The 27,211-nt window shown below is 42.8% G+C and overlaps 4 protein-coding genes and 1 long non-coding RNA gene across 8 annotated transcripts in view; 4 read left to right on the top strand and 1 right to left on the bottom strand.

The window, feature by feature from the left end:
- Nucleotides 1-952, bottom strand: part of LOC118938510 (zinc finger protein 2 homolog) — a 32,950-nt gene extending 31,998 nt beyond the window's left edge. Inside the window, exon 1 of the mRNA XM_036942550.1 lies at nt 828-952. The gene's annotated coding sequence lies outside the window, so the exon portion shown is untranslated. The remainder of the gene's footprint in view (nt 1-827) is intronic.
- A 1-nt stretch (nt 953) lies between these two features.
- Nucleotides 954-7,490, top strand: LOC110493365 (vascular cell adhesion protein 1). 3 transcript variants are annotated; one of them, XM_036942293.1, is made up of 5 exons: nt 954-1,081; nt 4,372-4,638; nt 5,720-6,085; nt 6,273-6,512; nt 6,843-7,490. In XM_036942293.1, the coding sequence occupies exons 2-5, from the start codon at nt 4,473-4,475 to the stop codon at nt 6,914-6,916; spliced, it is 846 nt and encodes a 281-aa protein (XP_036798188.1). In that variant the 5' UTR covers nt 954-1,081; nt 4,372-4,472; the 3' UTR covers nt 6,917-7,490. The 3 variants fall into 3 exon arrangements, with proteins under 3 accessions (XP_036798188.1, XP_036798187.1, XP_036798186.1); XM_036942292.1 differs by having other exon boundaries at nt 978-1,113; XM_036942291.1 differs by lacking the exon at nt 954-1,081 and adding an exon at nt 3,130-3,283.
- A 2,236-nt stretch (nt 7,491-9,726) lies between these two features.
- Nucleotides 9,727-14,942, top strand: LOC110493340 (zinc finger protein 2). Its single transcript, XM_021567603.2, has 2 exons — nt 9,727-9,932; nt 12,473-14,942. The coding sequence occupies exon 2, from the start codon at nt 12,482-12,484 to the stop codon at nt 13,997-13,999; it is 1,518 nt and encodes a 505-aa protein (XP_021423278.2). The 5' UTR covers nt 9,727-9,932; nt 12,473-12,481; the 3' UTR covers nt 14,000-14,942.
- A 994-nt stretch (nt 14,943-15,936) lies between these two features.
- On the top strand, nt 15,937-23,276 carry LOC110493346 (zinc finger protein 239). 2 transcript variants are annotated; one of them, XM_036942277.1, is made up of 3 exons: nt 15,937-16,240; nt 21,586-21,973; nt 22,177-23,275. In XM_036942277.1, exons 2-3 carry the CDS (start codon nt 21,595-21,597, stop codon nt 22,950-22,952), a joined length of 1,155 nt encoding a protein of 384 aa, XP_036798172.1. In that variant the 5' UTR covers nt 15,937-16,240; nt 21,586-21,594; the 3' UTR covers nt 22,953-23,275. The 2 variants fall into 2 exon arrangements, with proteins under 2 accessions (XP_036798172.1, XP_036798173.1); XM_036942278.1 differs by having other exon boundaries at nt 15,953-16,240; nt 21,589-21,973; nt 22,177-23,276.
- A 730-nt stretch (nt 23,277-24,006) lies between these two features.
- LOC118938421 lies at nt 24,007-25,471 on the top strand. The gene is made up of 2 exons (XR_005035702.1): nt 24,007-25,374; nt 25,408-25,471. It is a non-coding gene; the product is annotated as an uncharacterized LOC118938421 (long non-coding RNA).
- Nucleotides 25,472-27,211: the final 1,740 nt, after the last annotated feature.

Below are 27,211 nucleotides of genomic sequence, written 5' to 3'. Positions count from 1 at the left end.
GTTCTAGGACGTAGTGTCCTGTAGTGTTTTGTTCTAGGACGTAGTGTCCCGTAGTGTTTTGTTCTAGGACCTGTAGTGTCCCGTAGTGTTTTGGTCTAGGACGTAGTGTCCCGTAGTGTTTTGTTCTAGGACATAGTGTCCCGTAGTGTTTTGTTCTAGGATGTAGTGTCCCATAGTGTTTTGTTCTAGGACGTAGTGTCCCATAGTGTTTTGTTCTAGGATGTAGTGTCCCGTAGTGTTTTGTTCTAGGATGTAGTGTCCCGTAGTGTTTTGTTCTAGGATGTAGTGTCCTGTAGTGTTTTGTTCTAGGACAGTAAATGAATGGAAGTACATACAGAAATATTCTAGTGACAAAAACATGGGTCCAAACATGTACAGTTATAAAAGGATTGTTATTTGTTTTTCCGTGTGTGAATCTGTTATTTTATGCATTGTATTTCTATGGGCTAAAAGCAGTAAGGGCCAAATTCAATGTTTCATCAAATAATTATTATTTTATATATATTTTTTTTATATACCTAAATCAAAAGAGCTAAATGATGCTTGGTATGACCAGCTTACTTTGCAGTTCTTACGTAAAGGGATTCCCCCACGAGTTACCTATTTCCCCTGCTTTCCAGAGCTAGCAGAGTGAACAGACACGTCATGAGTCAAGCCTTTTATGTCGCTTCCCAGTTCTAGGCTGCAGGGAGAGAGAGAGAGAGGCAGAAGGCAGAACTCCACCTAACTAGATTCAATGAATGGAATCACTTTGGGGAATGTTTAGGTCACAACTGTATTATTTTGTCATTGACATCTCTCCATACCCCACATCCAACCTAACTGACCTGGAGGAGCCATATCAGCATTTCTCTCCTCTTCGACTTGAACCTCTCTCTTCTCCCCCTCTTCCTTATCTTCTTTGATTTCCGCTCTTTTCTTCTTTAACATCTCCCTTCTCCTCCTTTTTGACAATCACATTGAGTTCCAGTGTTTGACCGCAGTCCGCCAGCTTCACTGACACCACTTCTGGACCAGGCTGTGAGCTTCTCTGGACTGGAACGCCACAGCCAGAACCCGGTTCAGACATGGTGGGCTAGAGGTGGGTCAGTAGAACCAGAGGCGGTATAAAAGGTCAGTTTAAAAAACAAACAGGTTATACCACATTTGGGAAAGGGGTGCAATGTGAACATGTGTACGCTGATGTGGTGGTAAACATAGCAAGCTAGCTTACATTTGAGAAATTTAACAGATACTCTTATCCAGAGCAACATACGAGTGTATAACTTTGCGTAGTCAAAAGCAATAGCTAAATACTATATTATGGACAAAAAACACGATGCATAGTGTTAGCTAGCTAGAAAGATACCAACCTATTGAGCTGCCGTCACTTTCCAACCCAAGACACTGGCTAGTGTAACGTTAGCTAGCTTACAAGCTAGGATAACAAACACTCTAAAAGACTCAAGAGTTTGTCTGAGACATGCGTTATTTAAATAACTCATTAAAGTTCAAACTGAAAATGTAAAACACATTTAAACGAATTTCCTAGCTACCTGAAATAATTTGTTTGTTTGGGATGAGAATATCGGTGGAAAACTATTTGACGCCAGCTAAGCAATTACTTCCGGGTGACGTCATTTTGTGTTGAAAAATCCTTCAACATAAGAGTCGTGACCTGTAAACCGTGTGTAAATGGGTTATGAAGGCGAAATAAACGATTGGAAATATATGCACAATTATAATCCTATCGTATACTAGTTATCAAACATGTATTTCTCCACTTATGATCAGCTCTGTGTTTAGCCTTCTCCTATTATTTTGGAATCGTCTTCTATTCAACACACTAACAGACATATTTATTTATTTAACCTTTATTTAACTTGGCAAGTCAGTTAAACAACAAATTCGTATTTACAATGACGGCCTACCAAAAGGCCTCCTGCAGGGATGGGGGCTGAGATTAAAAATAAAAATAAATTACATAAAAATATAGGACAAAAACACACATCACAACAAGAGACAACACAACACTACCTAAAGAGAGACCTAAAGATGACAGCATAGCATGGCAGCAAGACATGACAACAACATGGTAGCAACACAACAAAGTAGCAGCAGAAAACAGGGTACAAACATTGTTGGGCACAGACAACAGCACAAAGGGCAAGAAGGTAGAGACAACAATACATCACATGAAGCAGCACATATCACACAAAGTATCTGATACTATAGTGTGTATGTAGGTAGCCTCCTCCTATTCAACTCATTAGCAGACATAGTATCTGATACTATAGTGTGTATGTAGGTAGCCTCCTCCTATTCAACTCATTAGCAGACATAGTATCTGATACTATCGTGTGTATGTGTGTAGCCTCCTCCTATTCAACTCATTAGCAGACATAGTATCTGATACTATAGTGTGTATGTAGGTAGCCTCCTCCTATTCACCTCATTAGCAGACATAGTATCTGATACTATAGTGTGTATGTGTGTAGCCTCCTCCTATTCAACTCATTAGCAGACATAGTATCTGATACTATAGTGTGTATGTAGGTAGCCTCCTCCTATTCAACTCATTAGCAGACATAGTATCTGATACTATCGTGTGTATGTGTGCAGCCTCCTCCTATTCAACTCATTAGCAGACATAGTATCTGATACTATCGTGTGTATGTGTGCAGCCTCCTCCTATTCAACTCATTAGCAGACATAGTATCTGATACTATCGTGTGTATGTGTGTAGCCTCCTCCTATTCAACTCATTAGCAGACATAGTATCTGATACTATAGTGTGTATGTACTGTGTGCTGTAAATGGTGTTTGTGTTCTGCCCACCCTTCTTACTCCACATTGTGTTTAGAGACAAGCACTCTCTCCTCCCTTCCTTCCTCTCACAGGTCTGCATCCTAAATGGCACCCTGCGCCCTAAGTAGTGCACTATATAGGGAATAGGGTACCATTGGCCATAGGACTCTGGTTAAAAGTAGTGCACTATATAGGGAATAGGGTGCCATTCTTGGAACGCGGTCGTAGTCAGAACAGTAGGAACACCCAGGTTAGTCACAGGACAAACCCAAAAGACTAAAGAAAAGGGACAATGAGCTGGACACACACACACACACACACACACACACACACACACACACACACACACACACACGGAGGAGATCAGCTATCTTCGGCTCAGTTACTAAGAGAACTCTTGAGGGGAGCATTGTGCAGCTACTGATCTCTCAGTGAAGGAACAGACGCAGCATGCACACACTCTCTCTCCTCCTCATCCTCCACCTTCTGAAGCCAGGTGAGTGTGTGTGTGTGAGTGTGAGTGTGTGTGTGAGTGTGAGTGTGAGTGTGAGTGTGAGTGTGAGTGTGAGTATGAGTATGAGTGTGAGTGTGAGTGTGAGTGTGTGTGTGTCTGTGTGTGTGTGTGTGAGAGAGAGAGAGAGAAAATGAGTGAGAAGGAGAAAGGCTTGATACAGAGCAGTAGATCATGAAAGAGATTTAGTATTTAGAAAGGTGACTATTAGATCACCAGGAAACAATTGGTTTAAAAAAAAGAACGTATATCATACTTCCTGTATTTTTTAAAATTCTATTTTCTATTATTATCTATATCATTAGTATCATTATTATTATCACTGCATTGATGGGAAAGAGTTCTCAAGGTAAGAATTCCACTGTACTGTTTTACAGCTGTTGTATGCTTTGCAGGTGGCGAATCAACTTTGAAATTATGATTTCAGATGTATGTTTAGGGTTATATTACACTAAGATTGAGGTTGAGAGAGATAGAGATGGCGGTTGAACAAATACACACGCACGCACGCACACACACACACACACACACACACACACACACACACACACACACACACACACACACACACAGTGCTATCATGACTGTACATGTATTGCCTATGTCAGTGAATGTAAATGAGATCATAATGTCCCAAAGGACCACTGAACACTGTTCATAGAGAGGAATGAGGTAATTGGCTGAAAAATGGTCACAGAGAGATGATTGGCTAGGTCAGGGACTCCTTCCTTCCTGTCAGGAACTCCTTTCCTCTCCTCATTTTTGGATATTAAGTGTGTGTGTGTGTGCATGCGTGTGCTGTTGCTGTGTTTGGATTTTGGCGTCGTCAGCATTCTCTGTCAATGACAACGGTGAGGTCACTTCCCTTTCCTCCTGTCCCACCAGCACCCTCTTCCCCAGCTCTCGCTCTCTCTCTCTCTCTCTCGCTCTCGCTCTCGTCTCTCAAAAAGTGTGTAGTCGTGTTTCCTATTTGCATAATTGTTAAGACGTTGGTTTCCTGACACTTCCAGGCTCTCCACTCACAGACATAATATCTCTCCCCTCCCTTCCCCCCCATCCGTTTCTCTCTCCAGGCGTGTATGAGTCTTGTTCCCTGGTGGTCAGTCCTGCTGGGCTGGTGGTGAAGTATGGAGCCCCTGCTTCGGCCAACTGCACCTCCGATACGGTCACCTCTATGGGCTGGGAGCCGAGCCTAGGAGAATCTCCGCTCTTTGGCACTGAGGTGAAAGAGCTGACTTGGAGAGTAGACAGCCTGACTGACTGGAATATAAAGCCTCAATGCTTTGAGATCTCTGAGGTGGGAGGCCAGTGTGCCAGAGTGCTGAAAGTTACTGTTTACAGTGAGTAACTTCCCTCGTATGTTTGCTCTCTGACTGTCTCGTGTCTCCCAGTATCTTTTGTCTGTGCAGAAACCTGTTAGTGACACACTGACCAGAAACCTGTTAGTGACACACTGACCAGAAACCTGTTAGTAACACACTGACCAGAAACCTGTTAGTGACACACTGACCAGAAACCTGTTAGTAACTGACCAGAAACCTGTTAGTAACACACTGACCAGAAACCTGTTAGTAACTGACCAGAAACCTGTTAGTAACACACTGACCAGAAACCTGTTAGTAACTGACCAGAAACCTGTTAGTGACACACTGACCAGAAACCTGTTAGTAACTGACCAGAAACCTGTTAGTAACACACTGACCAGAAACCTGTTAGTAACACTGACCAGAAACCTGTTAGTGACACACTGACCAGAAACCTGTTAGTAACACACTGACCAGAAACCTGTTAGTAACACACTGACCAGAAACCTGTTAGTGACACACTGACCAGAAACCTGTTAGTAACTGACCAGAAACCTGTTAGTAACACACTGACCAGAAACCTGTTAGTAACTGACCAGAAACCTGTTAGTGACACACTGACCAGAAACCTGTTAGTAACTGACCAGAAACCTGTTAGTAACCGACCAGAAACCTGTTAGTGACACACTGACCAGAAACCTGTTAGTAACACACTGACCAGAAACCTGTTAGTAACACTGACCAGAAACCTGTTAGTGACACACTGACCAGAAACCTGTTAGTAACACACTGACCAGAAACCTGTTAGTAACTGACCAGAAACCTGTTAGTAACTGACCAGAAACCTGTTAGTAACTGACCAGAAACCTGTTAGTAACTGATCAGAAACCTGTTAGTAACTGATCAGAAACCTGTTAGTAACTGATCAGAAACCTGTTAGTAACTGACCAGAAACCTGTTAGTAACTGACCAGAAACCTGTTAGTAACTGATCAGAAACCTGTTAGTAACTGACCAGAAACCTGTTAGTAACTGACCAGAAACGTGTTAGTAACACACTGACCAGAAACACACTCTGTTCATTTCAATTGTGCGTGTCTTTTTCCCTTCCTCCACAGAGCTTCCAGACAGAGTCTCCATCAGATATGTAAACCACTCTGGTCCCGTGGTTGAGGGGCATCAGTACTCTCTGCATTGTTTTGTCCAGAACACCGCTCCTATTGAGCACCTCAGAGTGACCTTCTTCAAAGTCTCTACCAATGGTGAACGGACAGTGTTATACACACAACCCCTGAACAATGACATTCACCAATTGAACAATGACATGAGGCAACCGGTGAACGAGAGCTATTCCCTGCAGTTCTCCCCCACTAGTGTTGACGACGGGGCCCAGTGGTTTTGTTCAGCCATGTTGGATCTGGGACCAGAGGGACCCCGACCTCCTGCTGTAATGGAATCAGACCGCCTCAACACCACTGTGCACTGTGAGTCCGTCTGGTGATTCGTGACTCGATTGGTAATGTCTATCTGTACAGATCAGTACTGTGGGTTATGATGGTTGTAAAGATGACGGGGATCAAATGATGGGGGGTGTAATTATGAGGTCATGATGATGATTATAATATGGTTGTTTCACTGAAGTTTCGTATCCTTTCTCCCCCCCCTCCCCAGTCGCTCCTGAGTTCTCCTGTTCTGCCAAGCTAGAGGTGCGAGCGGGGGAGGGGCTAACTTGTGATGTCAGAGGCAATCCCCTCCCATCGGTCACCTGGCTGAGAGACGGACAGATACTGACCCCGCCCACACACCTGAGCAGAGAGGATGCTGGGAATTACACCCTCATGGCTTTGAACCGTATCGGAAGAGCCAATCACACAGTGGAGGTGGAGGTTCTACATGGCCGTGTTGCTAGAGGTCTGTCTGTCTGTCTGTCTGCCTGCCTGCCTGCCTGCCTGCCTGCCTGTCTGTCTGCCTGTCTGCCTGTCTGTCTGTCTGTCTGTCTGTCTGTCTGTCTGTCTGTCTGCCTGCCTGCCTGCCTGCCTGCCTGCCTGCCTGCCTGCCTGCCTGTCTGTCTGCCTGTCTGTCTGTCTGTCTGTCTGTCTGTCTGTCTGTCTGTCTGTCTGTCTGTCTGTCTGTCTGTCTGTCTGTCTGTCTGTCTGTCTGCCTGCCTGCCTGCCTGCCTGCCTGCCTGCCTGCCTGAAATTTATTTTTAAGGTGTTGTTCAACTTCTGTTTCCCTCCACAGGAGCTTCCTGTCAGGCTGCTGGGAGTGCCACGGTGGCTGTGCTGCTCCACCAGCTCATTCATTGGCTATATTGAATGATTATTTTTACTGACTGAACGGTTGAGTTATTCATTGACCAATCAGGACACCGATCTCTGTGCTGGAGCTTTGTGATTTGACAGTGATCTGTGAGGGCAGTCTTCAATAGATCTGGAATCAGAGTTAGTAGAAAACCCTTTTTGCCTAAATGTGAAATGAGCTGTTTTGAAATGTGTTATTTTGAAGTAGTGCTATTGAACAGGTCTGTAATTAAGCAATGAGGCCCGAGGGGGTGTGGTATATGGCCAATATACCACGGCTATGGGCTGTTCTTATGCACGACACAACGGTATAAATGTTTATTTCAAATCCTAACCTTAAATGTTTATTACTAATAAACTATATAAATGTTTAGGCCTAATCCTAACCTTAAATGTTTATTACTAATAAACAATATAAATGTTTCGGCCTAATCCTAACCCAGTCTCTAGCAACATATCTACCATAATCCTAACCCTAATCCTAACCCTAATCCTAACCCAGTCTCTAGCAACAGATCTGCCATAATCCTTATTGCAATGTGTTGTCTATGTCTTTTGTGACGAATAAAAGTTGACCCATAAACTGTCATTGGTTAAACATATTTGTTATCAGGTTGGCTGCGATGATGATGAGTGTGGGTGGATGTGTTTGTGTGTAGGTGACGTAGCCGCGCCATGTTATGCATTTTCAAACCAGATCCACAGGAGAAGAGTCGTCACGAGATACCACAGGGTTTGTGCTAACCGGAATCCTTGGGATGTCACTAACCTAAATCCTAAAACCTAACCACTACCATTTTAAATGTCGACTTCAATGTGGTAGTGCGGTATGGACGTCCCAGGGATCCCGGATAGCATGGATCGTTACCACAGCCGTAAAGTAAAAAACCCTGCATATATTGTTACAATTCTCTTCTTAAAATCAGATGTTAAACCCCAACCACACAGAACGCACACTGCAACTGCCTCTGCAACGCAACGCTGCAACTGCCTCTGCAACGCAATGCTGTAACTGCCTCTGCAACGCAACGCTGCAACTGCCTCTGCAACGCAATGCTGCAAGGCGCAACGCAGCGTTCCATTGGAAATGAATGTAATTCTGGTGTACCAAAATGCTATGACGCTGTCGGCGTGTGATGGAAGCGCTCGGCAGAATGATGGAGACGACGGGGTCAGTCCTGGTATAAGTAGAGCTACTGCAGGACATGTTGTTAATGTTGTGGCTCCAGACACTGATACCAGACCTGTTCAGAAATCTTGTTCTCACACACAAATGTGTCACGCAAAAAATAGTTAATCCGATTGACTTGATAACCTTTCTAATGAAGGCTAGGTCAAAGGTCATCAACCTGGCTGCGTTTGTGGAAAGAAAAACGACCATGTTGAAGGTCATTGTGGAAGCAGCAACAGAGTTTTTAGGAGTAAACAGATGTTACTGTCTCCATGATTGTTGATATGTAATACTAATGATGGAATGTCTCAGTATGATGATAATTAGAGTTGTGTTTTTTTTAGACCACGTCTTGAATGTATTGTTCCTGGTTACTGTCCAATCAGATCTGATATATCATCTGGACATTGTGGTGGCTGTGCTACGTTCCTAAGGGAAGGTCTTGTATATATTGTAATATAACTGTCCCATCTGAATATCAATGATGTGATGGTGGAAATCTACAGTGCAGTTACAACCCCATGTCGTCGACTATCTGTAGCGATGTTTGATGAAATATCAGGATGATTGGGCACTAGGGAGATATGGTGTGGCGACTAGTAGTTTATGGGAAAGCACACATACAGATGCTAATGCTCTCTCATTATTTGTTACTTTTATTTCTTATTTTTTACTTAACACCGTTTTTCTAAACTGCATTGTTGGTGAATAAGGCGTAAACATTTCACTGTAAAGGATCGACACCTGTTGTATTCGGCGCTTGCGACAAATTTGATGGTAATGGTATTATTGTGGAAGATACGATGGAAACAAGATCATTAGTGTGTCATGACGGATGTGGTGTGGTGCAAGAGTTGATGTCGTTACAGGGTTTTTATTTTTTTAATTTGACCTTTATTTAAATAGGCAACAAATTCTTATTTTCAATGACGGCCTAGGAACAGTGGGTTAACTGCCTTGTTCAGGGGCAGAACGGCAGATTTGTACCTCGTCAGCTCGGGGATTTGAACTTGCAACCTTCCGATTACTAGTCCAACGCTCTAACCACTAGGCTACCCTGCCACCCCGGGTGCGGAAGGAAATTACATTGTAGACCAGTTAGCCAAAAGAGTTTTGAAATGAGATATAATTGATATTAATGTTCCACTGGGTAGAGATGAGGCCAAATGTAGGTAGGATGAGAACCATTTTGATAGATGTGTGACAGAAGAGATGGGACTCTGAGCCCAAGGCCTGGGATTTATATGCCCTCTAAAGAAAGGTTGTGGACCAAGATGCAAAGGAAGAGGTGGTGTTTGCTCGATTGCGCTTTGGACATTGTACATTGAACTCGTCATTACATCTGTTTGGCAAGCATGTGAATGGCTTGTGTCTCGAGTATATGGCCGATGAAACGATGGAGTATGTGTTGGTATATTGTTGTAAGTGTGTTTTAAGAGAGGGACAGATTGAAGTATAGGGTCATTGAGGTTGGAAGGTATTTTGAGGATGGGGGAGGGTCTGTTAGAAGTTAGTAGGCTTTTTTTTCTCAGAAATACTGAGTTAGGTAGGATGATTTAGAGATGTTGTAAACCGGGATTGTGCACCCACTCCAGCACAGTAGGTGGCGGCATGCACCTTTAAAGTTGGTTTGCGGACCGCCGTTATATCATAGAAGAAGAAGTGGCCATAGGAAAGCGGAAGTCATTTCGCTTCCGGCCTACACTGGCGAGTCTTCACCAAATATTCTGTGCTTGGCATACTTTATACACTCGATCTATAAAGTACATCGACAAACTGACCTCAGAGCAACGACAATTCAATCTCAATGTCAACGAAAGTAACGGTCGTGGAAACTTTGGACTTGTCCTTTTACCGCTGGTGAGTTAGAATGCTATCGTTAGCTAACTGTAAGCTAAATAGGCAGCGCCAACTCAATGAATATGTGCGGTAAATGTATGTCTTTATAGAATAGTGGAAAGTTTATTTGTGTACATTTATTTGTGTCTTATTCAATCAAGGTTAACGTTTTTTTATGTATACACGTATGATATTGTCATGTTCTAGAGACGATTTGGTGAATTACGTCACGAAATGAGATGCGTTCCCTTAAAATGGTTCCCTCCACACACAACTTTTTAAATATTAGAATATACGATTACAACATAGCTTCACAGAATACAGTAGATAGTATTATATAAATAACATCTATGGTCCTCTCTTTATAACATCCTAAAATACACTGGAGACATTCAGAAACATAATTAGAATGCATCAATTTAACTTTTTTTTTTTTTTTTGTAAAAATGAGTTTTCTCTGATATGAAAGAAGAAGGTCCTTATGCTTCTAAACCTTACCACACGTGTTGTGTGTTAATGTTCTGACCAAGCATCGGGGCTATTAACAAAACTCCCCTGTACAGAAGATTCCTTCATCCAATTACTTGTATGTGTAATGCAGTCAGGATCAAGGGCTTGGGAGGGTGCAACTAAGACCCCAGAAATGACAAGGGTTTCAGTAAGAGGACTAACTGGTGTCTCCAAGTGGCCACACACCTCTTCAATGTGTGTTCTGATACTAAGTCATCTCATTGCACTTTGACACAGCGAAAGAGCCATCATCTTTAAGGTGTTTTAAAAAAAAAACTCTCCTAGCTTTGCCATTGAGGAACTGAAGATAGCACTTGTAGTTTTTTGGGGTTTGGAACCCAGTCCTGCATCTCCATATCTACCCTGCATCTCCAAGATGCTTATATGAATGACATCAGAGTGGAATTTATTCTAATCCTTAACTCAGAAAACATCGAGTCCTCTCTTACTCAGACAACACAATGCGCAGAAGTCCCAATTAGCAGGAGGGATGGGTGTGAGATCTTGTTGTGTGTGTGTGTGTGGTGCTCACGTTTTTAGAGCATCTATCAGTTGACTCTCATACAGCTCTGAGCTCTGACATCATGTGTAGAATGTTACTGTACAGCCACTGTGTTCCAATGTAATTCCCTTGTCAGTGACCTAATCTGAGCATCTATCAGTTGAATCTCATACAGCTCTGACATCATGTGTAGAATGTTACTGTACAGCCACTGTGTTCCAATGTAATTCCCTTGTCAGTGACCTAATCTGAGCATCTATCAGTTGAATCTCATACAGCTCTGACATCATGTGTAGAATGTTACTGTACAGCCACTGTGTTCCAATGTAATTCCCTTATCAGTGACCTAATCTGAGCATCTATCAGTTGAATCTCATACAGCTCTGACATCATGTGTAGAATGTTACTGTACAGCCACTGTGTTCCAATGTAATTCCCTTATCAGTGACCTAATCTGAGCATCTATCAGTTGAATCTCATACAGCTCTGACATCATGTGTAGAATGTTACTGTACAGCCACTGTGTTCCAATGTAATTCCCTTATCAGTGACCTAATCTGAGCATCTATCAGTTGAATCTCATACAGCTCTGACATCATGTGTAGAATGTTACTGTACAGCCACTGTGTTCCAATGTAATTCCCTTATCAGTGACCTAATCTGAGCATCTATCAGTTGAATCTCATACAGCTCTGACATCATGTGTAGAATGTTACTGTACAGCCACTGTGTTCCAATGTAATTCCCTTGTCAGTGACCTAATCTGAGCATCTATCAGTTGAATCTCATACAGCTCTGACATCATGTGTAGAATGTTACTGTACAGCCACTGTGTTCCAATGTAATTTCCTTGTCAGTGACCTAATCTGCCATTTTCAACCCGTTTACGGGCTAGAGTGTAAAGTGTTGAGATTAATAGCCTCTAAATACTAATGTTATATAAACATACAATATACATAAAAAGCATTCATTGATATTACAACAGCATGTCGGTTTCACATCAAAAGTTGAAATGCCATGGAAATATTCAATCGGTAACATGTGATCAGTAAACATCAAAGTATTGGATATATATATATTTTGACACTATCCGTCTACTACTACAGGTCATCTAAAGTGTATGGACTTCCTGCTCTCTTCTACTACAGGTCATCTAAAGTGTATGGACTTCCTGCTCTCTTCTACTACAGGTCATCTAAAGTGTATGGACTTCCTGCTGTTTTTTTTACAGTTAATTTACTTCCTGCTCTCTTCTTCTTCTACAGATCATCTAAAGTGTATGGACTTCCTGCTGTCTTCTACTACAGGTCATCTAAAGTGTATGGACTTCCTGCTCTCTTCTTCTTCTACAGATCATCTAAAGTGTATGGACTTCCTGCTGTCTTCTACTACAGGTCATCTTAAGTGTATGGACTTCCTGCTCTCTTCTTCTACTACAGGTCATCTAAAGTGTATGGACTTCCTGCTCTCTTCTTCTTCTACAGGTCATCTAAAGTGTATGGACTTCCTGCTGTCTTGCCATTGACTGCATTGTTGTTGTTCCCAACAGCAGGACAACATGAGTCGCAAGAGGGACAAGCTGTTGGATGGACTGGAACAGAGTTTATACACTCTAACCAAGGACAACTTATGTTACCTGTGCGTTCGTTGTGGAATCCGAGGCTCCGAGGATCGGTTCAAAGGTAAACAAAACAGTGAACGCACGCTGCGGCGTCAAATCATGGAGGAAATCTGGGAAAATGAGGATTCAAAGTCTTGGTTACTCCGACTGAAAGAGGACATCCGAGGTATACAGCAGGATGGTAGACATGTAACCGTGAGCTCCAGTGCATCAAGCAGCGTGTCCTCGAGTCCTAGACAGTCTGATGGTGATGGGGACGCTGCAGACTGCCGTGAAGCTGGGAAGCCTCGACAGTCGGAAGTGACTCAGCGAACACACACTGGAGAGAAGCCTTACAGTTGTAATCAGTGTGGGAAGACATTCACACAGTCAGGAAGCCTGGCAACTCATCTGAGAACACACACTGGAGAGAAACCACATAGCTGTGATGTATGTGGGAAGACTTTTAACGTAGCCTTCAATCTGAACCGACACCAGCGAACGCACACCGGAGAGAAACCCTACAGCTGTGAGAAGTGTGGGAAGAGCTTTTCTCAGTCAGGCCTACTGGCCAGCCACCGTCGTTCGCACACAGGAGAGAAACCGTATGTCTGTGATCAGTGTGGGCAGAGCTTTGTCAATCCAGGATCCCTGGCAAAGCACAAGCGAAAACAACATGCAGGAGAGAAGCCTTACAGCTGCACGGATTGTGGGAAGAGTTTCTTTGAATCACATACCCTGGCTAACCATCGGAGGACACACACAGGAGAGAAGCCTTACAGCTGTGATCTATGTGGGAAAAGTTTTGCTCTGTCAGGAACCCTGATTAAACATAAGCTGACTCATACAGGAGAGAAACCGTACAGCTGTGACCGGTGTGGGAAGAGCTTCCGTGAATCAGGCAGGTTGAAAGTTCACCAGAGAATGCACACTGGAGAGAAACCTTACGGCTGTGATCAATGTGGGAAGAAATTTGGTCATTCGCAACACCTGAAAGAACACCTGCGAACGCACACAGGAGAGAAGCCATTTAGCTGTGATCAGTGTGAGAGGAAATTCACTCAACCACAACACCTGAAATCACACATGAGAACACACACTGGAGAGAAGCCGTTTGTCTGTGATCAGTGTGAGAAGAGATTCGCTCATTCACAACAGCTCAAAGCACACCTGCGAATGCACACTGGAGAGAAACCTCATATCTGCGATCAGTGTGAGAAGAAATTTGCTCATTCACAACACCTGAAAGATCACATGCGAACACACACAGGAGAGAAGCCGTACATCTGTGGAGAATGTGGAAAGAGCTTTGCTAGAACGGGAACATTGAAAGTGCACCAGAAATCACACGCAGCAGGTGAAGTGTGTACAGATCTGCCTCCCCAGGATCAGTTCCAGAACCCTCAAATAAATCTGAACAGCACCAAGTTCCAGATCCATCTCCCTCCCCAGGATCAGTTCCAGAACCTTCCATAAACTCAGAAAAGTCCAAAGTTCCGCTGCTGGACTCCTCTAGCACTAGGCATTATGACACCTATCTGTTCTATATATATATGCGGTAAAGAGGTCAATGGAACTCAACCAAAACAATAGAAATGCCATGGACACAGGTGGGAGAAAGATGGGGTGAAAGATCCCGAATCTCCTCATGGTCCCCTCACTACATGTTGAGGTAAGAATCAGAGTAGAATGCTTGTATGGATGTCAACCCCCTAACACATGTTCATGTCATCATCACCAAATCAACTGTATTATAGTAACAAAAGGACTTTGACTAACACAAATAGTTGCTGGATGCTACAAGCTCATAAGAGCAGGATGTTAGCGTTTAGCAGTTACTTCTTCTCCACAGGGAAAGGGACAACTTCAAAAATGTGTCACGCAGAGGAAACTGACAAATATTTCGAAACCGGACTTCAGTAACCACTTGGTGGGCCTGTTGCATCCCATAAATCACACGACGGATTTGACGAGTATATCCACTTGGTTGGATCAGATCTGTTGAATGTGAGCCAACGACGCCGTCACAGCGTCCTGCATTCCAGTGACCTCTTTTCCCGCATCTGTGCTCGAATCCAGGTCTACAGATTCTGAATTTGGTTTTAATTGATTAAATATTAACACACACACCCCCCGCCCTCCAAATTCACTGTGTACAGAAACATTGGTTCATTAAAATCAGTGAGTTACCTGGTGTGTGCGTGACCTTTTATATTGTTTTAATCAGAAACATTGGTTCATTAAAATCAGTGAGTTACACAGTTATTGTTTTGACTCCTCAGTTCAGTCACAGTTCAATCTTGGTACCACACCTAATAATATTATTAATGCATTTTATACTTGTACATTTCCTATGTGAATCACACCGTTGTTGTTGTAAAGAACCACACCATTCTATGTGAAGACTAGATACCCGTTAGAGATGAGGTGAGATGAGGTGAGGTTTTAGAACCGCTGCCATGTTGGTGCCTTTATTCAGCTATGGAGAAGGTGGAGCTCTCGGAACGTTCAGACAGAACTGCATTGGACCAACTGTAGTACAGTAATATGGCTCTGCCACCACCCAGCCCCCTCCCCCTTTTATTTACTAGTCCAACGCTCTAACCACTAGGCTACCCAGCCGAGGAAGTAGGTGAAGTGATTGGTGAATGTCAACTGACGGGTATGGTGGATGGAGTAAGGAAATTCACATCGTCCATACTACTGTTCTTCGATGAAAAGTCTCTCCCTTCTCATGTAAAGTTAGGATTTGTGAAATATCGTCGGAAGAGCTTTTGTGCACAAACCCCTCTAGTGTCATAAATGCAAAAAAAAATTGGTCAAGTGTATGCAGACCGGAAGAATATCGTGTGCCAGCTGAGGTTATGCTGCAACTGTAAGTGGCGAACATGCGCCTTCATTTCCCGGATTGTCCAGTTAGTGGGAAGGAGACAGAGGTGGCAAGAGTGAGGGCTGTCCAGTGTGTCTCCTATCTGGAGGCGAGTGGAAGGGGCGAGTGGCGTTGAAGACGCCATGGTAATAGAGCCTGCACCTGTGAATGTTTCTCGGCAACCAAGGGATCCTGATATATTGCACGTGAAAAAAGTTGGTCTTTGTTGCATTTAGTGCCTCGTCATAAACTACGCAGCACATAACAAAGAAGAAATCAGAGAACATTTTAGTATTTTTTTTAGTGCATACAGAACGCTCTTTTGTGACTCTGAGTTTACAGCCGAGGCCTTGCAATAAATCCTGTCACAGAATGTTCTGTCCTCACGGGCCACTGAGCCGTTATCAGGATGTGACGTGAATTGGACTGTGACAGACGGAGTAGGATAGGTTTTTAATGTTCATTTCCAACAATTTAGTTTTTTCCTTCTATCGTTTACCACTTGTACAGGAGGTGGCGGCGGAATGCACCCAACACTTGTTTGCGGACCGCCAAAATACCGTAGAAGAAGAACAACAACAATGCCAGTCAAAGCGGAAGTTGCTACCTTGCAAGATAGTAGCTGAAACGTTCGTGCTTGGAGCCAACTATAAATATATCCTATTTTCAATCTCCGAAATGCAACAGCCACAGGACAACTTTGTTTGAAAGTCATAAAGGATCCTTAGCCAAAACTGACGAGATAAAGCTAGCTAGCTAACTCATTTTCCACGTGGAAAAAAAGGGAGGACAGGGACTTGCTAGCTACGTTAGCTTGCTAGCTAGCTGTCATTTCTACAAGGAATTTGGTGAGTTAAATGGCTAGCTTATGTTCAACAACAGCTGTAGGTGGATTAATATTTTTGTGCATTTAAGAACGACGAATGTTGCCAGTCTAGATATGACGATATCGTCAATAATTCCAGTTTAGTGGTTCGTGAACAAACACGGCAGTGCAGGCCCGGTCCTGGCCGTTCTTCCGCCCTAGACGAGACAACAACAACAACTAAATCCGCCCTACACAACTAGAATAGTGTAGCCAGTGTCTGCGTGGTACCGTTTGTAAAAACATACATTTGCATTGTGTTATTAGTCTTGATTCCTGTGACTAATCATTTTGTCTGTTTAAGCTCTGAATATCAGCTACCCAACTTGATCAGTGAGCCTATTTGCAATGAGTCAATGTATTTACACAGCAGGAAATGCTGAAGTATTGTATTTTTTGTTGTTGCTATGATCAGTTAGTCAAAAACCATTAAGGAATATAAACTTGTAATCACTGATTATCATGATTTAGCCCGCAGGGTGAAACTCCTGGACAGCAAGTGTGGGTAGCCTGATTTTTGGGATGTAATATTTGTTAACATGTCATTCACATCGAATAGCTTTTTTTTATGGCCTTCATTTTGTTTAGTCTATTTGATCGGAGAAGCGTGCTTGTATGATGTAAAAAAGTGTCTGTTTCACAACATTGTCATAGATGATGTAGCCTACCGTAGGCTACATGATTTATGTAGATTCTTTTTTGACCGGACGTTGATGGAGCGCCACAGCGGTGCATCTCTCCAACAGCACCCCGGAGAAACACGGACCAGCTAAATATTTTGCGAAAGTAATGAATTAGTTTGTCTGCCAACAATTAAGAATCATAAATGACTCCTTATAAATCGTAAAACTTCGATGTCCCAGTACCATGGCAACGGGTTTGAGCTGTTATACAAAACAACAGATGCCTCAATTTGTATTTTTAAATTTAAGCTATTAAATAAAATTATCTCCGGAATTAATGCTCAGTATATATTGGGTATTGAACAGACAGACCGGTGCAGAATCAATAGCGTGTCTCTTTGGTACTGTTCTTTAGGGCTGGGCAGTATGGCTCAATAGCATGTCTCTCTGGTTAACCAGAACCGTGCATGATGCACATTCACTAATAATGTAGCAGTCATTATAGGACATTAACACTGGTCTCATAAACAATCTCTCCAGCACAAGCCCACGTGCTAGTGACTAGCCAGCTCATATTTTATATTTCAAGTTTAGAATCTATTTGCTAGCTAACAAGGCAGAACAGTTGAATTGTTATAAAAAAAACACACCTTTCTGTCAGTCTCCAGCTGTTTGAACAGCAGGCTAGCCTGTCCACTTTGTTCACATGTTGAAATCAAGTGGCCTACCTTATTTCTCAGAATGAGAACGATTTTCCAATTCCTTATATAATCGTTTTATGCTTATTGCACATTTTATAAAACACAGACAAAACAGCCAGTATAAGTCTTTATTTGACTAAAATGCTGCTAGTGGTACGTGGTACTGTAATGCGCTCGCCACAAAATGAGCATTCATTTAGCATCTGTTGGAGTGGTGTCTGCTTGTGTGTGTGTGTGTGTGTGTGTGTGTGCTCTGTTTGAAATGTGAGGCGTTGAAACATAGACAGGGATTGGTTAGAGAGGTTAACTTCTCCTCTATTACAGTTACATAATGTCTCCATGTGTTTCAGGGTCCATATGACCGAGTGTTAGACCAAACCTCAAATGCAAATAGCGAGTTGAACCTGCTTGTCAGTGACGAAGAAGTGATCTCTCATCTTTGTTGTGAGTGGTAGGGACTTGGGAGAAAAAAGAGGCCAAGAGAGAGAGGTTTCACTCTCGCCGAAAAAAGCCCAATGAGTTTCAATGTGCTTATTTTGAACCTAAACTTGTCGCCTGCCTTCACTTTGGGACGACAACTCCTGTTGTTAGGGAGGAGACATGAGCATTTCGTCATCATATACAGATATCGGATGTAAAATGGGGAAAGTGCACACAGCACAGAAGGAGCAAAGGAGACCAAAAAGACAACAGGGCGGCAGGGTATCCTAGTGGTTAGAGCGTTGGACTAGTAACCAAGTTCAAATCCCCGAGCTGACAAGGTACAAATCTGTCGTTCTGCCCCTGAACAGGCAGTAAACCCACTGTTCCTAGGCCGTCATTGAAAATAAGAATTTGTTCTTAACTGACTTGCCCAGTTAAATAAAGGTAAAATAAAAAAAAAACATGAGAGCAAGTGGACATAAACCCTCATTAAAAACAAAAAACAAACAAAAAAAACTTGATTCTGCAATACAGGCATTTTAATTTTTTTGCAAAAACATACATTCAAATTAATAAAATGCTGGTCCTGGTAGATTCATGCTGTGTGTCTGCTGGTCCTGGTAGATTCATGCTGTGTGTCTGCTGGTCCTGGTAGATTCATGCTGTGTGTCTGCTGGTCCTGGTAGATTCATGCTGTGTGTCTGCTGGTCCTGGTAGATTCATGCTGTGTGTCTGCTGGTCCTGGTAGATTCATGCTGTGTGTCTGCTGGTCCTGGTAGATTCATGCTGTGTGTCTGCTGGTCCTGGTAGATTCATGCTGTGTGTCTGCTGGTCCTGGTAGATTCATGCTGTGTGTCTGCTGGTCCTGGTAGATTCATGCTGTGTGTCTGCTGGTCCTGGTAGATTCATGCTGTGTGTCTGCTGGTCCTGGTAGATTCATGCTGTGTGTCTGCTGGTCCTGGTAGATTCATGCTGTGTGTCTGCTGGTCCTGGTAGATTCATGCTGTGTGTCTGCTGGTCCTGGTAGATTCATGCTGTGTGTCTGCTGGTCCTGGTAGATTCATGCTGTGGGTCTGCTGGTCCTGGTAGATTCATGCTGTGTGTCTGCTGGTCCTGGTAGATTCATGCTGTGTGTCTGCTGGTCCTGGTAGATTCATGCTGTGTGTCTGCTGGTCCTGGTAGATTCATGCTGTGTGTCTGCTGGTCCTGGTAGATTCATGCTGTGGGTCTGCTGGTCCTGGTAGATTCATGCTGTGGGTCTGCTGGTCCTGGTGGATTCATGCTGTGTGTCTGCTGGTCCTGGTAGATTCATGCTGTGTGTCTGCTGGTCCTGGTAGATTCAGGCTGTGTGTCTGCTGGTCCTGGTGGATTCATGCTGTGTGTCTGCTGGTCCTGGTAGATTCATGCTGTGTGTCTGCTGGTCCTGGTGGATTCATGCTGTGTGTCTGCTGGTCCTGGTAGATTCATGCTGTGTGTCTGCTGGTCCTGGTGGATTCATGCTGTGTGTCTGCTGGTCCTGGTGGATTCATGCTGTGTGTCTGCTGGTCCTGGTAGATTCATGCTGTGTGTCTGCTGGTCCTGGTAGATTCATGCTGTGGGTCTGCTGGTCCTGGTAGATTCATGCTGTGGGTCTTCTGGTCCTGGTGGATTCATGCTGTGTGTCTGCTGGTCCTGGTAGATTCATGCTGTGTGTCTGCTGGTCCTGGTAGATTCAGGCTGTGTGTCTGCTGGTCCTGGTGGATTAATGCTGTGTGTCTGCTGGTCCTGGTGGATTAATGCTGTGTGTCTGCTGGTCCTGGTAGATTCATGCTGTGTGTCTGCTGGTCCTGGTAGATTCATGCTGTGTGTCTGCTGGTCCTGGTAGATTCATGCTGTGTGTCTGCTGGTCCTGGTAGATTCATGCTGTGTGTCTGCTGGTCCTGGTGGATTAATGCGGTGTGTCTGTTGGTCCTGGTGGATTCATGCTGTGTGTCTGCTGGTCCTGGTAGATTCATGCTGTGTGTCTGCTGGTCCTGGTGGATTCATGCGGTGTGTCTGTTGGTCCTGATATGGGTGTGCTCACTTCCATGCCCGCCTGGGCGTACCACGTCCTGCCCTTGAAAAATCCCTTTGGGCCTGGGTGGGGCCTTGCCGAATGTCTCTGGGCGAGTGGGGGCACGAGCACCCTCTGACCAGAACACCCTCTGACCAGAACACCCTCTGACCAGAACACCCTCTGATGTGTGCGGCCATTGGTATTGTCTGTGTTTTGTTATTTTAAAGAAAATAAGAAAATCAATCTACATACAGTATCAGTCCTAAAGTTTGGACACACCAACCCATTCCAGGGTTTTTCTTTATTTGTACTATTTTCTACATTATAGAATAATAGTGAAGTCATCAAAACTATGAAATAACACATACAGTGGGGCAAAAAAAGTATTTAGTCAGCCACCAATTGTGCAAGTTCGCCCACTTAAAAAGATGAGAGGCCTGTAATTTTCATCATAGGTACACTTCAACTATGACAGACAAAATGAGAAAAAAAATCCAGAAAATCACATTGTAGGATTTTTAATGAATCTATTTGCAAATTATGGTGGAAAATAAGTATTTGGTCACCTACAAACAAGCAAGATTTCTGGCTCTCACAAACCTGTAGCTTCTTCTTTAAGAGGCTCCTCTGTCCTCCACTCGTTACCTGTATTAATGTCTCGTTAATGAATCATTAATCAGAGGTTTTAAATGTCCAAATTCATCAATATGCTGAAATAATTTGTGATTTTGTTGAAGACCAAGACATACAAATTCCCCTCTACACACACGTGTCACACTCGTTCAGATTACTTGTATTTTGCTAAAATACTACCTTTTAAAAACTGCTCACGCACCAATATTTACCAAGCGGTCACTCCAGACTGAAATAGATTAGTTTGTTCTACTGTAATAAATATTAATCACTCACATCGAAATCAATGAACATGGGACAAGAGCCGCGGAAACATCCGCCGTTTGTCCTCTTCTAAACAAAAAACGACCACAACGAACTTGGGAATATTTCCATGCCTGTTTATAGATGGCAACCTGTAGTAGCCATTTATCAACTGGACTTCCTGCTGTCTTCTTCTACTACAGGTCATCTAAAGTGTATGGACTTCCTGCTGTCTTCTTCTACTACAGGTCATCTAAAGTGTATGGACTTCCTGCTGTCTTCTACTACAGGTCATCTAAAGTGTATGGACTTCCTGCTGTCTTCTACTACAGGTCATCTAAAGTGTATGGACTTCCTGCTGTCTTCTTCTACTACAGGTCATCTAAAGTGTATGGACTTCCTGCTCTCTTCTTCTACTACAGGTCATCTAAAGTGTATGGACTTCCTGCTCTCTTCTTCTACTACAGGTCATCTAAAGTGTATGGACTTCCTGCTCTCTTCTTCTACTACAGGTCATCTAAAGTGTATGGACTTCCTGCTCTCTTCTTCTACTACAGGTCATCTAAAGTGTATGGACTTCCTGCTGTCTTCTTCTTCTACTACAGGTCATCTAAAGTGTATGGACTTCCTGCTGTCTTGCCATTGACTGCATTGTTGTTGTTCCCACCAGCAGGACAACATGAGTGGAGAGAAGGAAGCATTGCTGGAAGAAATCGAACAGAGTTTACACCCTCTAACGGAGGATAATTTACGACACCTGTGTGAACGCTGTGGAATAGATGGCTCCCAAGTTAAAGGAAAGAACCATCGCTCGTTGCGACGTAAAATCATGGAGGAAATGTGGGAAAATGCAGATTCAGTCAAATCGGAGGAGCAGGGAATGTCTTGGTTACTCCGACTGAAAGATGACATCAGAAAAATACAGGAAGAATCTAGTGTGGCACCCATGAGTCCCAGCCAGTCTGATGATGATGATGATGCTACAGACTGCGATGAAGAATGGAACGTGGAGGACAACGATGGAGATTCAGATTCGATGTCATCAAGTAGGAACAATGGTGTGTATTAGACTACAATCTGCTTCTGTAGCAGTTCATTGATTGGTCAATATTTATTAATTGACCCGAATTTGCTCAACGTAACTATTCAGTGTTGTATAGCAGCTCATCTGTGTTGGATGGGGAAGATACTTCAACACTAGGTCATTGTTAAGTACTTTGGTGCATGTGAGGAACCTTAACTTCATGTCTTTGTTTCACAGGGGACAACCCTAACGGTCGCTCGCTCAGTGGGAGAGCCTTATCATCTGGAAAGGCTCCAGGGTTGAAAGTGATCCAGCGACCTTACAGCTGTGATGTATGTGAGAAAAGTTTCCCACATTTAGGAGACCTAAAGAGACACCAGAGAATACACACGGGAGAGAAACCATATGGTTGTGATCAATGTGGGAAGAGTTTTCGTCAGCCAGGGCAACTGACGAAACACAAGCTAACACACACTGGAGAGAAATCTTATCGCTGTGATCAATGCGGGAAGAGTTTTGCTCGAGCTGATACCAGGACTGAACACAAGCGAACACACACAGGAAGGAAATCTTATGTCTGTGATCAATGTGGGAAGGGTTTCACTACCTTAGGAGCACTGACTATACACCAGAGAATACACACAGGAGAGAAACCATATGTCTGCGCTGTATGTGAAAAGAGTTTCCGTCAGTCAGGACAACTGACTATACACAAGCGAACACACACGGGAGAGAAACCATATAACTGTGATCAATGTGAGAAGAGTTTTGCCGAAGCTGGTTCCCTGACTGAACACAGACGAACACATACAGGAGAAAAACCATATGTCTGTGATCAATGTGGGAAGAGTTTCACTACCTTAGGAACACTGACTATACACCAGAGAATTCACACAGGAGAGAAACCTTTTGTTTGTGCTATATGTGGAAAGAGTTTCCGTCAAACGGTACAACTGACAAGGCACAAGAGAACACACGCGGGAGAGAAATCTTATAGAAGCTTTGATCAATGAGGGGATTCGATCATCTCGCCTGGGTTGCACACAAACTCACAGTTGAAGATGCATCAGCGAACACACACTGGAGAGAGACATTACAGATGTGTGGTCTGCTGTGAGTTTTTAGTTTATTAGGATCCCCATTAGCTACAGGATTTTGGATCCCCATTCTTCACGGTTTTGGTACCGTGATGAAACTCAGTGGTGTGTCTGGTGGGGTATCTGCAGTCTATTCGGAAAGTATTCAGACCCCGGGGTAGAAGGACCTTGGTCAGGGCGGTGACCAAGAACGCAATGGTCACTCTGACAGAGCTCCACAGTTCCTCTGTGGAGATGGGAGAACCTTCTAGAAGGACAACCATCTCTGTAGCACTCCACCAATTAGGCCTTTATGGTAGAGTGTCCGGACGGAAGCCACTCCTCAGTAAAAGGCACATGACAGCCCGCTTAGAGTTTGCCAAAAGGCACTTGAAGGACTCTTAGACTATGAGAAATAAGCATCATGCTGTGGGGATGTTTTTCAGCAGCAGGGACTGGGAGACTAGTCAGTTTCGAGGGAAAGATGAACGGAGAAAAGTACAGAGAGATCCTTGATGAAAACCTGCTCAGGACCTCAGACTGGGGCGATGGTTCACCTTCCAACAGGACAATTACCCTAAGCATACAGCCAAGAAGTGGCTTCGGGACAAGTCTCTGAATGTCCTTGAGTGGCCCAGCCAGAGACCGGACTTGAACCCGATCTAACATCCCTGGAGAGACCTGAAAATTGCTGTGCAGCGACGCACCCCATCCAACCTGACAGAGCTTGAGAGGATCTGCAGATAAGAATGGGGGAAACTCTCCAAATACAGGTTAGCGTCATACCCAAGAAAACCCAAGGCTGTAATCACTGCCAAAGGTGCTTCAACAAAGTACTGATTAAAGGGTCTGAATACTTATGTAAATGTGATGTCAGTTTTTATTTTATTTGTTTGAATTTGCAACAATTTTGGAGAAAAAAAAAATGTTTTTTTTTCTTTGTCATTATGGGGTATTGTGATGTCATTACGGGGTATTGTGATGTCATTATGGGGTATTGTGTGTAGATTGACAATGGAAAACAATTGAATCAATTTTAGAATAAGGCTGTAATGTAACAGAATGTGGAATAAATCAAGGGGTCTGAATAGTTTCTGAAGGCACTTTGTCTGTTCTGAAGTGTATACAAATACAATATACAAGTGGTTCGGTATTTTCAACACACAAATATTTCTTAAGACAAGACGTAGTCCATTTCTCCTCAACCCTCAACCATAAAAGACTATCATTCATGTTCTTGATGTTAGTTATATGTGTGTAGTTAAAGGGCAAGGTGCGCTGTTTTGTTTTGAGACAGCTTTGCTAGGTCTTTCTTTTCTGCACCTGACCATATTACCAGACAGTCCTCGAGATGGGACAAGACCAGAGTCTGGACAACTATTACAGTGGATCTTTGTGTCAGAAACACAGAACATATTTTTATAACAGACAATACCCCTCCCCATCTTCACAACAACCTAGTCAACAACCTAGTCTAACAGTTGACCATGATTACTACACCTCATCTAAACAACAACTTAGTCAATATGACTTGACCATGTTAACTTCTCCCCATCTAAACAACAACTTAGTCAATATGACAACTTCTCTTCATCTAAACAACAACTTAGTCAATATGACCTGACCATGACAACTACACCTCATCTAAACAACAACTTAGTCAATATGACCTGACCATGATAACTACTACAACTTAGTCAATATGACTAGACCATGATAACTTCACAACAACTTAGTCAATATGACTTCACCATGATATTCACACCCTATCTTCACATGCACAACCCCAGGTGAGGTTTAGGTCTAAGAGAATGGTTGGAACCAAATACAATATGACCTGACCATGATATTCACACCCTATCTTCACATGCACAACCCCAGGTGAGGTTTAGGTCTCAGAGATGGTTGGAACCAAATACAATATGACCTGACCATGATATTCACACCCCATCTTCACATGCACAACCCCAGGTGAGGTTTAGGTCTAAGAGAATGGTTGGAACCAAATACAATATGCTTTTAGATGTATTTAAGTCCAGTTTATTCTGTAAGTCCTTTTGCTAAGAGTCTCCGTGAGCTCCCTGGCTGTAGGTGCTGATGTGTAGATTCTGCAGTCATTAGCATACATAGTAATTTTAGCTTCTTGTAAGACAAATGGCAAATAATTTGTAAAAAATAGAGAAGAGTAAGGTGTGTTGGTTTGATGACGTGTTGAGGGTTTCACACTCTGTGGGGTTATATTTACTTTACCACCTACTGTTAGTGCTTACATAAGATGGCTGAGAGACCGTTACTTTAAAAACGGGCTCATATTGTCAATTAAAATGTTATAATGTAGAATGTTTTGCCAATGTTATAGGTAGAGTTTTCATGTTGGAATTCAATGTTATAGGTAGAGTTTTCATGTTGTAATCCAATGTAATTAAAATTGAACGCATATGTGCGTAGTTAATACATGCCACTGTATTTTGGTTTTTAATGAGAATAAATCCGAAGCTCCTATGAACCTTGGCATTATTTTTTCCAACTTATTCTTCTGAGAACAACTAAAAATGCATTATTTTTTTTTAACCTAAAGTAAGATTAGCTACACGAAACATCATCGACGTAGACACACAATAGTTTTGTATCTCCTATTGGGGAAATACTAATGAACGGGCTGCACAGTCACTATGGGAGCTGTCTAGAACGCCCGTTAAATTGTGCATACAAGCAATTCTTTTTTTAAAACTCTGCAAACGGTTAAACTCGTGAGAAAGATGTTTTATGTATAGTGGGTAACATAATACTATCATCCTACATTGAAATGTTGATGTATTTGTACATATTAGATTATTTTATATTTCGCCGTCTTCCTTGATGTTTTGATCCAAATGGACGGCAGACTACATTACGCAAGCTCACGTTTTGACCGCATCGAATGGACTACATTATGCAAGCTCACGTTTTGATCACATGGAAATATGGTTAATTACACCATTTTTTTTTTTTTTTACCTCAGATTGGTGCTGTTAATGTAAAAGTTTATAGTTATCGCGATGACACAATCGATGGCTTCATAAAACAGATTAATATCTTTGGTTCGGGTCCGCTTGGCGGCTGCAGGACTTAGAACGCTGCTGTCAATTTCTTACTCAAACGGCATGAATAATGCGGGACACTGTATAAACTATCACTCAAATACAACGCCTTCGGAAAGTATTCAGACCCCTTGACTTTTTCCACATTTTGTTATGTTACAGCCTTATTCTAAAATTGATTAAATTGTTTATTTCCCCTCATCTATCTACACACAATGCCCCATAATGACAAAGCAAAACCGGTTTAAAAAAAAACATTTTTGCTAACCTCTTAAAAAAAAAAAAACGGAAATATCACATTTACATAAGTATTCAGACCCTTTACTCAGTACTTTTGTTGAAGCACCTTTGGCAGCGATCACAGCATCGAGTCTTGGGTGTGATGCTACAAGCTTGGCACACCTGTATTTGGGGAGTTTCTCCCATTCTTCTCTGCAGAAGGGCTTGGTTTTTGCTCTGACATGCACTGCCAACTGTGGGACCTTATATAGACAGGTGTGTGCCTTTCCAAATCATGTCCAATCAATTGAATTTGCCACAGGTGGACTTCAATCAAGTTGTAAAAACATCTCAAGGATGATCAATGGAAACAGGACGCACCAGAGCTCAATTCTGAGTCTCATAGCAAAGGGTCTGAATACTTATGTAAATAAGATATATCTGTTTACAAAAATGTCTAAAAACCTGTTTTTGCTATGTCATTATGAGGTATTGTGTGTAGATTGCTGATTTTAATTTTTATTTAATCCATTTTAGAATAAGGCTGTAATGTAATAAAATGTGGAAAAAGTCAATAGGTCTGAATACTTTCCGAAGGCACTGTACTTTCCCAACCCTTGTCGGTTTTGATATCTCATGTCAAATTCAACAAGTTAAATACCGAAGCAACTTATTTGTCAGCCTTCCAGAACCTCCATCCGACATTCTAGAATTTAGATGACTGTCTTCAACTAATTATCTTCTAACCAGTGATGTAAAAGTTCTTCTCAGATTCCGTGTGGCTATTGAGTAGTGCTAGTTTGATTTCAAGGTGATGTTGATAGGAGTGATGAACAAAAAAAGTGTAGCGGTTACACTTCTCGTGATGTGCGACCCACTTGAATCAAAACGCAACAC

The sequence above is a fragment of the Oncorhynchus mykiss genome, chromosome 13, assembly GCF_013265735.2.
Source record: "Oncorhynchus mykiss isolate Arlee chromosome 13, USDA_OmykA_1.1, whole genome shotgun sequence".
NCBI classification, from domain to species: domain Eukaryota; kingdom Metazoa; phylum Chordata; class Actinopteri; order Salmoniformes; family Salmonidae; genus Oncorhynchus; species Oncorhynchus mykiss.
This window is presented reverse-complemented; position numbering and strand designations above follow the sequence as displayed.

Coding starts and splice junctions, on each gene's coding strand:
- LOC110493340 (XM_021567603.2), top strand. CDS start 12,482: ATGAGTCGCAAGAGGGACAAGCTGTTGGATGGACTGGAACAGAGTTTA.
- LOC110493365 (XM_036942291.1), top strand. CDS start 3,238: ATGCACACACTCTCTCTCCTCCTCATCCTCCACCTTCTGAAGCCAG. Junction 3,284..4,371: donor CCTCCACCTTCTGAAGCCAG/GTGAGTGTGTGT, acceptor TTCTCTCTCCAG/GCGTGTATGAGTCTTGTTCC. Junction 4,639..5,719: donor GCTGAAAGTTACTGTTTACA/GTGAGTAACTTC, acceptor CTTCCTCCACAG/AGCTTCCAGACAGAGTCTCC.
- LOC110493346 (XM_036942278.1), top strand. CDS start 21,595: ATGAGTGGAGAGAAGGAAGCATTGCTGGAAGAAATCGAACAGAGTTTA. Junction 21,974..22,176: donor GTCATCAAGTAGGAACAATG/GTGTGTATTAGA, acceptor TTTGTTTCACAG/GGGACAACCCTAACGGTCGC.